Source organism: Corvus moneduloides, chromosome W, assembly GCF_009650955.1.
Source record: "Corvus moneduloides isolate bCorMon1 chromosome W, bCorMon1.pri, whole genome shotgun sequence".
NCBI classification, from domain to species: Eukaryota; Metazoa; Chordata; class Aves; order Passeriformes; family Corvidae; genus Corvus; species Corvus moneduloides.
In genome coordinates, this window is record NC_045510.1 from 9,417,225 (window position 1) to 9,435,248 (window position 18,024).

Genomic DNA, 18,024 nt, shown 5'->3' on the forward strand with positions numbered 1-18,024 from the left:
ACAACACACTTTCGAGATAATATTAGTATAGGCCATAATATAAAGGTTGGTCTTTATTGGAGGCCTCCAGGGTCAGATATGGAAAATGTCCACAAAATGCCCACCCCTCCACGGGGTGAATACAGTTTTATAAGCTTAGCAAATTAGCATAATTGACCAAAAGCACCAATTAGATACATAAGAGGTGATGCAATTTCCCCCGTTTTAAGCCCCTTCTAAATCCTCCCCCCTCAGATGGGACTGAACTTTGTTTATGAAAATGTGTCTTGAAGAGCTGTTTTTCGGCCTTGGTTCCCAGAAAGAACCAAGATAAGACAGGGGCTTTGGAATGTGTTTTGTCTTTCTGCCTATCAAGGTAGCGAAAAGGTAGGGAAAACTAGCTATGAATAATAGGCTACAGAGCTACAAATATATGTGTAAACAATATAGAAAATATATAAAAGGAAAAAGGCAAAAAATCATTCTGCATCACCATCAGTGTGCATTGTGCACCAGTATCTACTAAAGCTTTGCGCTTCTGTGGGTCTGATGTGCCAGGCCATCAAATCCACACAGTCCAGTATGCCCGGTCATCCCTTTCTGCCTCCTGGCCAATGGCAGGGACCTTCTATTCCTGTTCCCGCTCAGAATCACTGTCTGACCTTTGTGATTCCAGATCAGAAGTCACCTCACCAGGATCAAGGGAGGTGATTTCAGTTCCTTTATGTCTGGGAGATCGCTGATTACCTTCTTGTGTCTCTGCAGCAACTACTTCTTGGGTGACCCCTTCTTAACAGCTCTCTTCCCTCTCAGTTCACGTACATGGGCTTCCAGCTTAAAGCTTCCACCATCCCACTTCCTCATGTTCTTCCCCTGGTCAAGCAGAAGGAAGCAGAGTGCACCACATGGCCTGTGCTTGGTGCTTCCTTCCCCTCTGACTGGGGCAGGAGAGGACTGATCTTTTAGGCTGCCCTTGAGAGCTGAGGTGCTGGCCCATAGGGATGTAGAAGCACCCAGGGTTTCTTCTATGTTTTGGAGCCAGGAGGATGCCATGTCTACAGTTGGTATATCCATTTATGGGTAATACAGTACTACCAAGCTTTTAGAATATGATGCAGGGGCTTTTGGAACCATCTTCCTCCACATTGTCGGAGTCCCTCCCCCCCACCATGTAGTCCTGGGAGAGGGGCCCTGGGGTGGGAGACACAGGGTTTCCCTGCCCCTGGTCAGCCTTATTCCCCATTGGTTGTTTTGTGTTCCCCTGCGTGGGCAAGGACCCTCGGGTCCCGTGACTGCCTCAGTTCCTCGGCAGATCCCGGCCATGCGGCTGGAGAAATAAACATCTCTGAAACATCTTCCAAGAATCTGTCCTTATATACTTCTTTCTACAGGCCTCCTGGTTTGATACACTGTATTACAGAATCCCCGTTGTAACAAATGGTGGGTAATGCTGGCAAGACACCGATCTCTAAGGACAGAAAATTCGTGAGTAAAAAACACTCGATCTCTCTCTTCTCGCCTTGGTTTGGATATTCTCTCTGGACTATGGAAGAATTGTGGGAAGTGCGGCTCTCTGAACCACAGAAAGAAATGTATCTAGAAGTTAAAGAAATCCTTGAAAAACAAAACAAGAAAGTATTTGTTCCGGGAGATCTAGAACATTTTTTTAACTGGCTTTTCAAAAATTTCTTCTATATTTCTTGAGACTTACTTTTTGATATTGATCCTCCTGGAACTAATCTCGAGTGTTTTTGGTATGAGATCTGGGATAAGATAAGGGATCAAACAAAACATGGACTAGCGTCAGAAGCTCTCCGTGGATCAACTGTAATCACTGAAGCTCTTGAGGAGCATTTGTATGGTCCCATTACCCCTAGAGCAGAGGATGGCTATAATCCCGTGGCTGAGACCGTGCGGCAGCCATCCCAGGAGCGCGTGACTGCAGCTGTGCCAGTGGAGGTACCTGCGCTGGATGTGCCCAACCCCCTCGGGAGCCTGCACCTTATCACAGACCCCATCCCTGTCTCGGGGTCCCCGGCCGCTCGACTGCGAGTGAGGGAGCGATGCCGCAGGCGCCGCAGGTGCCATGGGCCACATGCAGCAGAGAGGCGGCGCCCACGAGCAGCCAGGAACCAGGGGTCGGCGTGGAAGCCCGCTCTGAGCACACGGCTCTGAGATCCCTGTAGAGCGAGAAGCAGCAGTTTCCATAGCGACACGAGAAGCCGCACAGCCCAGCTCTGAGCCATAACGGGGCTGCACTCAAAGCAGTGTGGAGTTGGCGGAGCGAAACCACTCACAGGGTGCGGGGCTGGCGGCGATGGCAACGCGGGGCCGTGCAGAGCCCAGACACGTGCCGGAGCAGCGCCACTCGGAGGGCGCAGAGCAGCCGCAACGTGGGGGCCCAGCCGAGACATTGGAGTCAGCGAGGCGGCAGCCACGCGGGACCAGCAGCCACGACAAACACACAAGCACGTGATAGGAGAAGTTATAGCAACGAAAATCACAGGAACTGTGAAATGGTACAATGTAAAAAACGACTATGGATTTATAACACGAGATGATACAGGGGAAGATTTATTCATCTATAGAACTGCCATTAAAAGGAATAACCCTAAAAATTACCTGCAAAGTGTAGGAGATAGGGAAGTTGTACAATTTGATATAGTACAAGGAAAGAAGGGTTTACAAGCAGCGAATGTTACTGGGCCTGGAGGTATTCCAGTCAAAGGCAGCCGTTATGCACAAAATTATAAACAATATCCATCCCAGCAACTTCCCTACCCACAGCCTACTTTCCCCTTTTACCCTATACCCAATATGAACCCCTTTCTAAGTTTACCCCATCCCCAATTTATCCCTAATCCGTTTTTCACCCCATGGCTTCCCTATACAATTCCCTTTCCCTACAACTCCTCTCCGATGCCGATGATGCCAGCAACTGATGCCTTTTCCTGGTCTTAAAATCAAGAGTCATACACGGTTAGAAGGGGAAAAGGGATTTTACCTTGGTATTTATTTTAAGGATCCTTAGGTGTACATGTCTAGGTCATATGCATCGAGATGCACCCCGCCGAATCTATCTCTGTGTCCTTCTCTCTGTGTCTCTGTGTCTCTGTGTCTCTTAGCTTGACAAACAAGTCCAAGAATGTAGGCAAAAAGCACTAGGAATACAGAAGTTGTAAAAGGTATAATAGGGGTATAAAAGAAAAGGCAAAAATCTTCATGGCATCACCGAGGGGGGGATGAAAAGGGGGAGGGAAGAAATTAAACCCTCTCCTGCCTCAGTTTTCCCACAAAGCATGCCCGGAGAGTCCTGTCTCCCTTCTGTCAGCCTTAAGATGTTCCAGAGAATCTGTTTGGACATTTAAAGGCTCAGGAGGGTGGCTTGTATTATTTTAAAACTGTTCTAGTTATGTTTATCCAGTTGTTTTCATTCTCCTTTTATTAAAATAAAACAGGTGGAATGTCGGGGTCCCTTTCCCCCGCCATGTAGCCCTGGGAGAGGGGCCCTGGGGGAGGAGACACAGGGTTTCCCTGCCCCTAGTCAGCCTTGTTCCCCATTGGTTGTTTTGTGTTCCCCTGCGCGGGCAAGGACCCTCGGGTCCCGTGACTGCCTCAGTTCCTTGGCAGATCCCAGCCATGCGGCTGGAGAAATAAACATCTCTGAAACATCTATCAAGAATCGGTCCATATATATTTCTTTTCCACAGGACTCCTTGTTTGATACATCGTGTTACAGAAGCCCCACTGTAACACCACATGGCCACTTTCTTGGGAAGTTCACAAGATCTTCCTTAAACGGATATCTTGCCCTCATGCTTGAGATGAGCCACCTCCAGAGACTGCAAATTGCTCCTTCTTTTCCAATTCCTCTTTCAGTTCCTCAATCTCTAGTAAGGGGTCCCAGCTGTTAGTTCTCATGACCTAATCGCTGACTGTTGGCCCTGTTATCCCAGTATCAAAGTGTCCAGGAAGAAATCCACTCACCTGTCTGGTGGCTGTAGTCTTTTTGCAAGTCTTGAAGTTCTGCTGAGGTCAGGGACCAAGTAACTTCCGTTTCCTGCTTGATTTGTCTAACTCCTTTCAATTTCTTTGTTGAAGGACTGGCCTCTTGATCTCACCCCTCCTCTCCTGATTTCCTGATTCTTCTTCTTCTTCTAATTGATTATATGGACCTGTAGCTCTCCTTATCCATTTTTTCTTTTTTGCTACTGAGGCAATTACTGTAGTTTTTGTTGTTTGGGTCCCTATCTCAGCTATAGTGTCCTCAAATACAGTTTGGGTTCTTGCCTCAACTACAGCCCTCTGAGAGTACTGAATCGTGGCTTGATAAGCACAGGCCAGGACCCAGTACAACTGCTTAACTCATTAATTAAAGGTCAAGGCCTAAAAGGACTTCCTAAGATTGTACAGCAGCCCAAAGAGGGGGGAGAGTGTACCGCCACACCTGGAAATCTGCTTTTGAGGGCTTAGGAGTCTACAAGTGCTGGTCAGGTTTTAAGAAGCACAGAAGCAGGCAATCCCATTGTGTCAAAAGTCAGGCAAGTGGGGCAGAAGACCAGCTTGGCTGAACAGAGAACTCCTTGTGGAGCTCAAGAGGAAAGAGAAATTGTATGATCTCTGGAAGCGAGGTCAGGCTTCGCGGGTTGATTACAGAGCTGTGGTTCATACGTGCAGGGAGAAGACACGAAAGGCCATATCTGACTTGAAACTGGGCAGTGTTGTGTCAGATAACAAGAAGGGGTTTTTTAATCACATCAGTAGCAAGAGGAGGTCTAAAGAAAACATTGGACTGATACTTGTTGGAGATGGCCATCTGACTAATAGGGATGAAGAAAAAGCAGAGACATTCAATGGGGTTTTTTTCCTCAGTCTTTATTAATACTGATAGATCTTGGGCTGCCAGGTCCCCTTAGCCAAAGGATCATGACTGTGGGAACAGTGACTTTCCATTTGTGGATACTGAAATTGTAAGGGACCAGTCGTCTCAGCTGAATGTTCACAAGTCCACAGCGTCTGATGGGATTCATCTGTTTTGCCAGTGGGCAGGGTCACCACCAAAGACACAGTCATCAACTTAAGGAATAATGTAATTTACTATAATGCAAAACTGCAAAGAATCACAAAAGGATAAGCTAAGCAATGCACCTAATCATTACTACAAAAGATTGCCTATAGTGATTAAGAAAGATACATCACCAGTTACCCTAATACTTTACCCCTTCATCCAGATCGGTATGTCAGCTGGGGGAAGCCACTATCACAGTGAAGGACTGGAGAGCCACTCCTGGCAGCTGGGAAATCTTGCAAGTGCGTCCATCTGCAGGCAAAAAGGCTTCTGAATTCACTGTGAGAGAAGCCCAGCTTTTATATTGTTGAATAAACAAGCTACCATTACTTCTAGTGCAGGAACATCTAGTTTCATTCTCCTATTGGGTTTCTCCCAAAGCCTGGCCAGGGCTCAAGGGGGAACCAAGGGAGTTGTCTTTGATCCTACACCCCCAAACAAGGCCAGATGTGGCCTTGTCTGGCTTCTAAATACAGAAAGGTAAATGCATGTTTTGCCAATGACCGGATACATATATCATATCGCTAATTAACTGATTAATTCATTAATGAGCGGATACATATCACATTTTGTTGGAAGGTTCATCTAGAGGTCAACTTTGGCTCAGGGCCTGTTGTTCAGGCCTTAGTACTTCATCATCCCAGATGTCATAGGTTAGCAAGCATAGTCCCAGAAGGGATGTCCTTGCTAAGGGATGCTTACAGTTTCCTCTGGGACCTGATAGAACCTATCAGCTGGCCAGTTTGAATATAGACAATTCTTTAAGCCACTTAAAGTTGTGACCGCCTCTGTGATACACACTTAATAGACAAACTCCCCCCCAAGCTCTCTCGTTTCCGGCGCTGGGACAGGCGGCTGCGGGCCCGTGTGGGGGCCAGCAGGCCACGGCCATCCTGGAGTCGATGGACCTGTTCCAGCCGTGGAACCCCCCCCCCACTGCCTTGCCGTGGGCAGCCAGAGCGGCTCCCAGGGAAGGAGAAAGGCCTCTGTGTTTGTTTCTGAACAGCTCAACCTTAAAATTGTACCCCAAAAACCTTCAAGAGTGGACCCTCGAAAGCAGTTGCAGGAAAAGCTGCAAGTTGGGGGAAGGGACTCACACGCAGGCAGAGAGACTCCTCTTCCTAAATGGACTGAACAATATTTGGAAGTGGGCGGCTGTCTCGTTGTGATAATGTTTTCATAGCACGAGCAAGAAGAGACTTTCTAAATGGACTGAACAAGGTTATTATGGAAGTGGTAAACAGACTGAACATCTCAAGGGTTGTCTTTTTACATTGTCAGTGGGAGAAGGGAGGAAGGTGGGGGGAGGAGGAGAGTTCTGAAGGTGGTATAAATTTTTTTCCCCTCTTTTAGGTCTGTTAATAAACTTCTTTATATTCTTTCAAGTTTGGTGCCTGCTTTGCATTTCTCCTAATTCTTATCTCACAGAAGATAAACAGTAATGAGTATTTTGGACCAAACCACTACACCAGAGTACTGAAGGAGCTAGAAGATGTTATGACAGGAACTCTCTCAATCATCTGTCAAAGGTTGGGGAGTCTGGGGACTCAAGCTGACTGGAAGCTGGCCAATGCTATTCCTAGTTACAAGAAGCGTTAGTGGGGGGGGTCCCGGGAGCAGGGGAATCCAGCCAGAGTCACGATACAAACACCGATACGATTTGAGCATTGTGCTCCAGTTTTATTATTCCGTTACACCAAGTTATACTTTTTCCCAAAGTTCACGCCCCTTTCCCATGAGAAAGCCTCTAAGCAGCGGGGGAGCTGACCAGTGTATACCTTTTCCCAAGGCTGTTCAAGGCTGCCAGCTAGCAGGTGCCTTGCAAGCCTGTTTTCAGCCTAAGGCCCCATCAGGGTTACTTCTGCAACAGCCCTGGGATGCCCAAGCCCTCCTGGGGTATCCTATATTCCACAAGGAATCCCTCTACAAGAAGGGTATGAGGGAAGACCCAGGGAAATACAGACCTGTTAGTCTAACCTCAGTTCCTGGAAAAATTATGGAGAAGATCATACTGGGTGCTACTGAAAGGCATTTAAAGAGCAATCCAATCATCAGGCACAGTCAACAAGGGTTCGCAAAGGGAAAGTCCTGTTTAACTAACTTGATAGCCTTCTACCATAATGTCACACAGTGGATGAAGGGAAGGCAATGAATGTAGTTTTTCTGGATTTTAGTAGGGCTTTTGATACTGTCCCTCAAAGCATCCTTCTGGACAAGTTGTCCAACTGTGACATGAGCAGGTTCATGGTGCACTGGGTGAAGAACTGCCTGGATGAAGGGCTCAAAGGGTTGTAGTGAATGGGGCTGCATCTGGCTGGTGACTGGCCACCAGCAGCATTTCTCAGGGTTAAATTCTAGAGCCAGTTCTCTTTAATATTTTTATCAGTGATCTGGATGCAGGACTTGAATGCATCATTAGCAAGCTTGCTGATGATACCAAACTGGGAGGAGCTGTTGACTATCTCAAGGGACAAGAGGCCTTGAAGAGGGATCTGGATAGATTGGGACATGGGGCAATGATTAATGGAATGAAATTTAACAAGAACAAATGCCCAATTCTGCACTTGAGATGGAATAACACTGGGCACAAGTATAGATTGGGAAAGGAGTGGCTGGAGAGCAGTCTTGCAGAAAGGGATCTGGGGGTGCTGATCAGCGGCAGGCTCAGTATGAGTCAGCTGGGAGCCCTGGCAGCCAAGAGGGCAAAGCTGGTGAAAGGGCTGGAAGGAACATCCTATGAGGAGCAGCTAAGGTCTCTGTGTTTGTCTAGTTTGGAGAAAAGAAGACTGAGGGATGACCTCATTGTTCTCTACAGCTTTCTGAGAAAGTGGAGACAGAGTTGCTGATCTCTTCTCCCTGGTATCCAGTGAGAAGACACATGGGAATGGTTCACAGCTGCATCAAGGGAGGTTCAGACATGACATTAGGAAATATTTCTTTACTGAGAGGGTGGTCAAACACTGGAACAGGCTTCCTAGATAGGTGGTCAGTGTCCCAAACCTGTTAATGTTTAAGAGGCATTTGGACAATGCCCTTAGTAACATGCTTTAACTTTTGGTCAGCCCTGAATTGGCCAGGCAGTTAGACTACATGATTGTTGTAGGCCTCTTCCAACTGAACTATTCTATTCTATTCTATTCTATCTGCTTTAGTTTAAGAGGTTATATGTCTATATTTTCTTTTTCTAGTGGTTATTTTCAGGGTCCACATTGCGCGGTTTTTCAGCGCCAAGGAGACTATTCAACCTCTACAGTCACTGCAAAATGTCTTTACACAGAGAATTTAAGACTATGTTGTTAAGCAGAATTGACACGTCCAAAATCCCATTCAAATAGTCCTACTTTAATTTTTCTAAATGAATGTCTCTCAACTTTAAAAGGGAATAGAGTTCACTAGAAATTATTCATAATATAGTCAAAAGGGGAGGGAAAATCAGATTTCTAGGTAAAAGAAAAACAAAACTGCCAAAGAACTCAAAATCCCTTTAATGTCTTTTAGTGAAGTGTCTTTTTTCTTTTTGCCTATTCTTTATTTCTTATAATTTTCAAGCATTACTGTATCTCATGAAGAGAAATTCGGAAGTATTGCTTCTCTGATTTAACATAATAGGGGTTGAATTTTATAACTGAAGAGAGAAAACACTTTTAAACTATTAGCTGCCGTGTCTATTAGAAAGTCTTAGAACTAGTCCTGATTTTTGTTGTGTTTCTGCAGTTAGCCATTTTTTAAAACATTGTTAAACGGAATGTGGACTCATGCAATCTTCATAATGAGATTTTTTTTATACATGCTGTGATTGTAGGGCATGTATTTTTTAAATTCCATTTTGTTATTGAAGTTGGTGAAAATGTAACAAATGTATGAAAGCCAAGCTAAACTAGAATTTAGCAGTTTTGAAGATTCAAGTTTTAATCTTTGTTGTTTTTTCACTGTTGGTTTAATTGGATCCTTTGACTTTACTGATGTCTTGGGGTGACTTTATGATGTTGTATCCCCTATCGCTGCTCTATGCCCAGAAATTAATTTTGTGCCTTTCTGTGCCTTTAAACTGAGCCTGAGAGGGGGACGAGAAAAAAAAACCAAGCAAACTTTTCAAAGCAGTTGTTCAAGGACACAAATACACACTCCTCTGCGTTCTGCTGCAGTAGCAAGAGCAGAGGAAGCACCGTTCTTGCTTTTCAGCCAGCTTTTGGCTCCTCTTCTCCGGAGGGAGATGGAGAGTTGAACTTTGTTTTCCTGGGACTTCGGTTTTTCCCTTCTTCTCTTCTGGACTGTTTCAACATCAGACCACATTGGGAGAATTTTCCACCGAGGCCCCAGAGGTGGGCCCACATTGACCCAGCTCTGAGGAGGAGGAGAGAGACCACACCTACAGAAGGACTCTGAAATCTTCCCAGGTTTCTCTCCACGATGAGAGGTTTTATTATTTAGCATTGTTATCCTTTTCCTGTGTGTTTATTAAATAAATAGTTTTTTATCCCTTTCACTTTCCTCTAAGGAAAATGTTTTTTCCCGAACCTGGTGGAGGAGGGGTGGTTGTGATGCCTTGAGAGGCCTCCTAGAAACAGAGACTAGACAGGAGTAAGGGAATAAGGTAGGTATTTATTTGAAAGGCTTTCAAAGGTACACCCTGGGGAGCCTGAAGCTATTCTCAAGATGGACCCCGAGATGGATGACAGGTCACGAGTTCTTCACACTTTTATAGGTTTGGCTCATTTGCATATCAGGGTTAATTCTCCAATTAAAGCTTCAGTTAATGATGTAATTCCCCTCAGCTTTCACCCCTTAGAGGCTTTTTGGTTTATACTTTTTGGGCCTAGGTCTGGGTATCCTTGAAGAGCAGGCCCAGAGAGGCTTTGTTATGTCTACCTAGCACGAGAGAGCAGAAATTAACAGGCTACAAGAAACTTCAGAGTTACACACTAAGCAGTACAGAATTTGAAAAATATGAAAGTTAAAACCTAAGGCATCAGTTGTAACCTGCCTTCTATCAGAGGATATTTTCCTCCAAATTTGTCCAAACCGGCACAACTGAGAACAAATTTGATCTGTGCCTATGTGGAAGTTTGAACTTATAAAAAGAAATCTTCAAATGTTCGTGGTTTTTTTTTTTCCTTTGGATTGCTGGATACTTTTTCTGCTATGAGATTAGTCAAGTCACTAGTCTGCATTTAAACCAATATAAAATTTATAAAAAGCATACTAGATCTAATTTTTAAATAGAGTTAAACATTAACACTCCCAAAAGCAATTTTGAAAAATGTGTTTATGAAAAATATTGTATTTAACTTACTTCTTATTACTTTGGGAGTGCTAACTGTCACTTTTGTTTGGTTTTGCCTTTCAAGGTATCCAGAGAATGGCATAGTAGAAATGGACACCAAAAATCTTCGACCACGAGCAAGAACCATTCTGAAGTGGAGTGAACTAAAAGTGGGTGATGTGGTGATGGTTAACTACAATGTTGAGGCTCCAGAAGAAAGAGGATTCTGGTTTGATGCAGAAATTACCTCTCTCAGAGAAATTTCAAGGACTAACAAAGAGGTTCATGCTAAAATTCTGCTGGGGTAAGATTTCTTTGGCTAATATGGGAAGTCTATTTGCATTCTTAAACAAACAAACAAAACCTAAAGCTTTTAGGTTTGTTTGCTACTCATTAGATTAACATACTGTAATTCCATAGCTAAGTCTGGGGTTTGTGTGTGAAGAAAATTTACGGTTAACAAGTCCAGATAGTGCTTCCATGACTCAGTAATAAAAGAGGACAATCTGATCAGGCAAGTATTGTCTCAGCATGTTCATTGTGGTCTATTGAGAAATTACAGTCTCTGCTATGGGAATGAAGGCACATATCAAAGGTTCTAAAGGAATTTCCTTCACCCATGAACTCCAGACCTGGCTCAGGGATGCAAGCTTCAATGTCTACTGATTGCCATAATTTCATTCCTTGCCAGGCCCATTGTTGATGATCCATGGGATAGATCACGGACTTGGCAATATTAAAATAGGGGATTCTATTAGCCAGATTTTCACATTTGTCTTGAAAATCTAGTGAAGCTAGAATCATGGGGAAATGGATTTTTTTCTTCAGAGTAGCAGGATGTCAAAGGGGATAATCTGTAAAAAAAAGAACAAAATGCACCCTTTCTTGGCTACAAGCAAAGCAGCAGGTAGTTATTTAAGCTACTCTTTTCAGAATTCCTTCATACAAAACTGGTCTTAGTAACCCTGTAATAAGAGTGATGGTGATGGTATTGGTAGGTGGAATACATGCTCACACTGTAGTCCCTATGAGAGCTTGTGAAGAAGGTAAAAGGAGCAATTTCTGGAACAGGTGAGTCTCAGGGATCATTGGCAGCTTCAGAATAGGGAAAGGAGAGAGGGGTGAGAACAAAATGGGTGCCAAGAGCTGTCTCGGTTTTGAAAGACAGGTGTCTGCTAAGGAAGGCAGAGGCCCCCCTTGAAGTGGCAGATATAACCCCTTTTCCCTCCAAGTTATTATATTTTGAAATCAAGGGCCTTTAGGCAAAGATGTGGGAAATAGGAATAACAGTTCTTTACTCTATATATATATATATATATATATATATATATATGTATATAACCAGTCAAACAAAACAACAACAACTATGGCAGTAACAGCAATCACAAACCCAGTGCCAGCCTTCTCGGCTGTCAGGCCCTTTCCCCTCGGGTGCAGTTCTGCTCGCAGCCGGCAGGGGCGCTGGCGGCTCCTGGTGAGCAGGGCAGGTGCGATGGTTCCCCCGCGGCTGCAGGGGGCGCTCCGGAGCGAGCTCGGGAAACACGCGGCACCCGTGCCCTGGGATCCCGGGAAGGGATGGGACAAAGGCTTCACAAACCCCTGGGCAGCTGATCCTGGGCTCTCAGGAACAGCAGGCTGGAACGGCAGGCTAGAGCGGCAGGCTAGAACGGCAGGCTGGAGCGGCAGGGACGAACGCAAATCCCGGGTGGCAGACGAGATGTATCCAGATGGGAAAAACCCACGGAGGCCCAGGCAGGCAGGGCGAGCAGGGCTACAGCGTAGCGAAAGCTCGAAGCAGCAGCGGAGCAGGGCAGCCACAGCTCGGTCTCCAGCAGGGCAGGGAAAACGGCTTTTGGGGTCCCGGCGTTGTTTCCAGCAGGAAGAAAGAACGGCCAAAAAGAAAGAAGCAGCAGCTCCTTTCTCTGCAGCTTCTCTCTCCGGAACTGACCCCACACCCAGGTGTAGACAAAGGAGTAGCCAGGCCCGCCCCACCCCCCTTTTTGTCTTTCTTAAGTACAGCTATTTGTCCCCTAGCAACATGCATATGGGAGAAAATTCCTTTAACAGCAAAACCTAAGACTAAACTAAAACCCCAACTGGCCTCAAGATCAGACTCCATCAATTATGGTAAATATACCAAAACCCCAGTGCTGAATGGTAATGAATTGTGCACATCCTTCAAGGAGTGTAAGGGGATGATCCCCAAGGAGTTCATAAATATAAAAAACACCAAGGAAAGTGACAAGTAAAGAATAAAATACGAAGCCTGTTCCATTGTTTGACCACTCTTTCAGTAAAGAAATATTTCTTAATGTCAAGTCTGAACCTCCCTTGATGCAGCTGTGAGCCATTCTGTCTTGATTTGAGACAAGTTTAGGAGGAAAACGCTCTGGAATGAATGTCTCCTCTGAGAGAAGACAGGTTTCGGCACTCCCTCCCCCACCGATGTGAAAAGAATTTCTTGGATGAAAGTGAAAAAATCTATTTATTTAACAAGCAGAGTGCCAGCAGGGCACAGGAAAAATATGAGTAATGTCAGATAATAAACCTCATCTCTGCAGAGAAAGCTGGTGGATTTAGATTTCCCTCCACAGCTGGCTCGGCCCCTCCCAAGGTCCGAGGCCGGGATGTGGTGCCCCCGCAGCCTCCCCACTGGTCCACGGGGTCCAATGATCTGGTTCTCGGATCACAGCTAGGCTGAACAGTTCCAGAAGAAGAAGAAGTTACTGGAGGATTTTGGCATGCAGTCCTGGGAAAAACATCCTGCCTCAGCCAACAGGCTAGCCAAAAAGCAGGAATCTAACTCATGCTGCAAAAGCTGAGCAACATGGGGGAGTGTGTATAAGCCCTTGAACACAAACCACGCTGAAGAATTCACCCAGCTTCTCCCCCCTCTCACGAACCTAGCTTAAAGCTGCGGGACCCATTTCTGGGCAAGAAGAAGATGATAGGGGAATACAGTATTATCATAAAATCACCCCAAGACACCATCTTTTGCCCAATTTAGAATTAATAAGGTTAAAGAATGCTTTTTTCTCTGCTTTCCCTGTTGCACCAAAAACATTTACAGTTTTTTAGCCTAATTTTTTTTGGTTCATATTTACCTCCAGTGTCTATTAAAAGTTAATTTTCTTTTTTATCTTTCCCCAGCTGTATGGTAACCAGGGGTTAAGCTGGGGTTCCACCCCCAGTTCCCATCAGTCCTGATGTAGGGGTAACTTTGCTGCCTCTGCCCCCTTCAACTTCTGGGGACCTTGGTGTCCAAAACCCTTACAATATGCACACTGATTCGTCTTCAGTCCTCCCTGGGCAGGTCCTCTCCCTGTCCCACAATTAGATTAGCATTACATCTTTATGTCTTTCTCTCCTTTCCCTTTCCAGCTCCCATTTTCTTTCTTTTTGTTGTGGATTGATGCTGGCCGGATACCAGGCATCCATGAAAAGCCGTTCACTCACTCCCCTCTGCAGCTGGACAGAGGAGAGAAAATTTAACAAAGGGTTCATGGGTTGAGATAAGGACACAGAGAGACCGCTCACTAAATACCATCAAGGGAAAAACAGGCTCAACTTAGAGATATAAAGTGAATTTATTGCTAACAAAATCAGAGCAGGATAATGAAAAGTAAAACAAGCCCTTAAAAACACCTTCCTCCCACTTCTCCCTCCTTCCCAGCTCTACCTCCTACCCCAGCAGTGCAAGGAGACAGGGAATGGGCGTTATGGTCAGTTCATTACCTGTGGCTTCTCCTGCTGCTCAGGGAGAGGAGTCGTTCCTCTGCTGCATTGTGGGATCCCTCCCATGGGAGACAGTTCTCCATTAACTTCTCTGATGTGGCTCCATCTCACGAGCAACAGCTCCCTGTGAACTGCTGCAATGTGAGTCCATCCCACAGGCAACAGTACCCCTCAAAATGCTGCAGAGTGGGTGACTTCCATGGAGTGCAGTCCTTCAAGGATAGGCTGCTCCAGCCTGGGAGCAGGGCCCCTCCCTCCACAGGTCTCCCACAGGATCACAGCCTCCTCTCAGGCATCCACCTGCTCTTGCGTGAGTCCCCTCCATGGGCTGCAGGTGGATCTCTGCATTCCCCGTGGACCTCCATAGGCTGCAGAGGGACAGCCTGCTTCACCATGGTCTTCACCACAGGCTGCAGAGGAATCTCAGCTCTGGTGCCTGGACCACCTCCTCCCCCTCCTTCTTCTTCACTGACCTTGGTGTCTGCATAGTTGTTTATCTCACATATTCTCACCTCGCTCTTCTCTGGCTGGAATTAAAACTGTACCACAACTTTTGTTTTGATTTCTTCTTAAATATGTTATCGCAGAGGTGTTACCACCATTTCTAATTGGCCCAGCCTTGGCCAGCAGCATGTCAATCTTTAGAGCCACCAGGGATTGGCTCTGCCAGACACGGTGGAAGTTTCTAGTAGCTTCTCACAGAAGCCACCTCTGTGGCTCCCCTGCTACCAAAAACCAGGCCATGCAAACCCAATACACTCTTTCCTCCCTTTCCTTCTCCTTGATAGCTATCACCTCTTCTTTTGCCATTCCCTGCTCATTCTCTTCCTTTTTTTTCACTTCCTCTTACCCTCTTCCTACTTTCCTGTTCATTCTCTTCCTGATTTCTCACTTTCTGTGGAATCTAATAGGTTATCCAGCAGAAAATGGTTTCAAATACTTTAGTTACTCTCATTCACCCAGACATACAGTGTACACACACAAACAACAAGAGACACACAGTGCACAGAGACATAGGGACAAAGACACAGACAGCACAGACACAATGCACTGAGAGCACACACCGTGTACACAAGGCTTGCACAAGACACCACCAGCTGTAAAATGCTGCTACAATCCAAGGCGCCGCCCCCTCGGCCACCCAACCCAACTGTCCAGTCCACACACCCATCACAACACTGGACCAGCCCAGACCCAAGTCTCTTCCCATCTGTTACGATCCAGTTTAAACCCAGAAAAGCAAAGCAAGCTAAGTCTCTGTGCATAAACCGGAAAGAACTTAGAAGGTTCAAAATATCCCCAGAAACAAGATTAAAACCAAATGAGGTTAGATGTTGTTGCCAAAAAATTGATGTATTTTATTTAATAGTAGAGAGGCAAAGAGAAGGGAAAAGAAAAGAGAGAAAGAAATAGAAAAAGAAGTGTGTATGAGGGGTAGGAGAACAGGGAGAGGTGACAGGGGTTAGGTAGAAGCATATCACCCATCCGAGGGTCCCAACAACATCTCGTTGCTCCCCTCCATCTGGTCTTCTGGTGATGAGGGTCTCCCGTCGTCGCCGTGGCCACGACACTACATGCTGCCACACGCCATGCCACGCCGTCACACCACAGGCCACCACACCACACGCCGAAGAGTGCAGAATCCCGTGGATTAATATACACTTTGGGCCAGGTGGGAACGCCCACGTGCCTCTCTTGCAGAGGCTAGCTTGACACTGTCCCTTGCAACACTGAGGGTCTGTTGCATCATCTCTGGTGCTCTGGTGCAGGGTCTGGGGACCCCTTTGAGGGGGGCCCCTGTGATGGGCCATGTCACCCCCTTCTGCTGTGGATAAGCTTCCCCCCGCCCCCGGTGAGGACCCCTCAGCTGGGCTCCTCTGCACAGTGCAGGATGGGCAGTTACTGCATGTCGGGGTCCCTTTCCCCCGCCATGTAGCCCTGGAAGAGGGGCCCTGAGGGGAGGCACGGGGTTTCCCTGCCCCTGGTCAGCCTCGTTCGCCATTGGTTGTTTTGTGTTTCACTGCCCGGACAAGGACCCTCGGTCCCGTGACTGCCTCAGTTCCTCGGCAGATCCCGGCCATGCGGCTGGAGAAATAAACATCTCTGAAACATCTTCCAAGAATCTGTCCTTATATACTTCTTTCTATGGGCCTCCTGGTTTGATACACTGTATTACAGAATCCCCGCTGTAACAACTGCGTCTCTGACCACAGGCTTTTCCAAGATACCCAAAGCCTCTCCTCCTTCCACCCCTTGGTGCGAGGGTCTGTTCGAGCCTGGCAGCTGATAGCCCTGGCACTCTGGTCCTCATCTTGGAGGTGTTAAGCCTGTGCTTTGTGAATGTCCCCAGCCCATAGTTGTTACTTTATCTGATCTTCATCAGCGAGCAGTGTCAGGATTCAGGGCCCCATTCAGGGTGTGGTAGTCTTCTCTGCAGCTTTTGTAGTACAGTTTTAAAAGTCTTTTAAGAAAATGTTTAAGTCATAAAATATAATATTTCAGTCTCTGACACATTCCTTCTTCCAGTTTTCTTTCTCTCTTCTCTTTTTTCACTTCCTCTTCTCCTCTATTATTAAAGACTATCTAGGCCATTTCTAAAAGTTTCCCTAGGTCATGAGAGTCTGGTTCTTCCAGTTCTTGTAACTTTCTTTTAATATCTGGTGCTGAGTTCCCTATGAATATGGAAGCCAACTGTACCATTTCCCCAGGTTTCTCCAGATTTATATTAGTGTATCTCCTGGCAGCTACTTTAAGGCATTCCTCAAGTTCACTCTGTCTCATGTGGCTCTTGTTTCATCTCATAAAATTTAGACCAATTTATTACCTTTGGCATTGTGTATTTAAAGGCAAATAATATCCATCTTTGATACTGTTTGAGTAAACCCTCCCTTTCTTTGTGTTGGGGTCCCAATGGGGGTCCTGGGAGGGAAAATGCTCTTCAACAGTTCCTGGTAACCTCCCCACTGTATCTATCCTGTCCACCTCCCTCGTAGCAGTCCTGAGTAACATCTCTCTTTCTGTAGAATCTAATAGATTATCTAGCTGAACTTGGATCTCCCCCCAGTTTGGATTCTGGGTCTTGAGAATGGTTTCAAATACTTTAGCTACCCTCTCTGGATTTTCTCTATCGAGTCCTGCCAGACTCACCCATGCCTCAAGGTGGATGGGGGAGAAAGGTACCTTTACCACGACTGAGTCATGAGATCCCACCTCCTCCTGGAGCAGAGCTCTCACCTCCTGTTTACCCATCTCCTGCTTAACCCCCTGTTATGATCCAGTTTAAACCCAGAAAAGCAAAGCAAGCTAAGTCTCTGTGCATAAACCAGAAAGAACTTAGAAGGTTCAAAATATTCCCAGAAACGAGATTAAAACCAAACGAGGTTAGATGTTGATGCGAAAAAAATTGATGTGTTTTATTTAATAGTAGGGAGGCAAAGAGAAGGGAAGATAAAAGAAAAAAAGAAAGAAATGGAAAAAAGAAGTGTGTGTGAGGGGTGGGGGGACAGGGAGAGGTGACAGGGGTTAGGTGGAAGCATATCACCCATCCAAGGGTCCCAACAACATCTCGTTGCTCCCCTCCATCGGGTCTTCTGGTGGTGAGGGTCCCCCATTGCCGCCGTGGCCACGCCGCCAACATGCGGCCACACCACACGCCAAAGAGTACAGAATCCCTTGCAGGGGCTAGCTTGACACACTGTCCCTTGCAACACTGAGGGTCTGTTGCATCATCTCTGGTGCTCTTGTGCAGGGTCTGGGGACCCCTTTGAGGGGGGCTCCTGTGATGGGCCATGTCACCCCCTTCTGCTGTGGATAAGCTTCCCCCCGCCCCCGGTGAGGACCCCTCAGCTGGCCTCCTCTGCACAGTGCAGGATGGGCAGTCACTGCGCCTCTGACCACAGACTTTTTCTGATACCCAAAGCCTTTCCTCCTTCCACCCTTTGGTGCGAGGGTCTGTGCTAGCCTGGCGGCTGATAGACTT

At 46.3% G+C, this 18,024-nt stretch overlaps 1 protein-coding gene across 1 annotated transcript in view; it reads left to right on the forward strand.

The window, feature by feature from the left end:
• Positions 1-18,024, forward strand: part of LOC116437367 (E3 ubiquitin-protein ligase UHRF2-like) — a 268,869-nt gene that overhangs the window by 92,689 nt on the left and 158,156 nt on the right. The window contains 1 exon segment of the mRNA XM_032095036.1: positions 10,396-10,614. Coding sequence (XP_031950927.1) covers positions 10,396-10,614 — 219 coding nt within the window.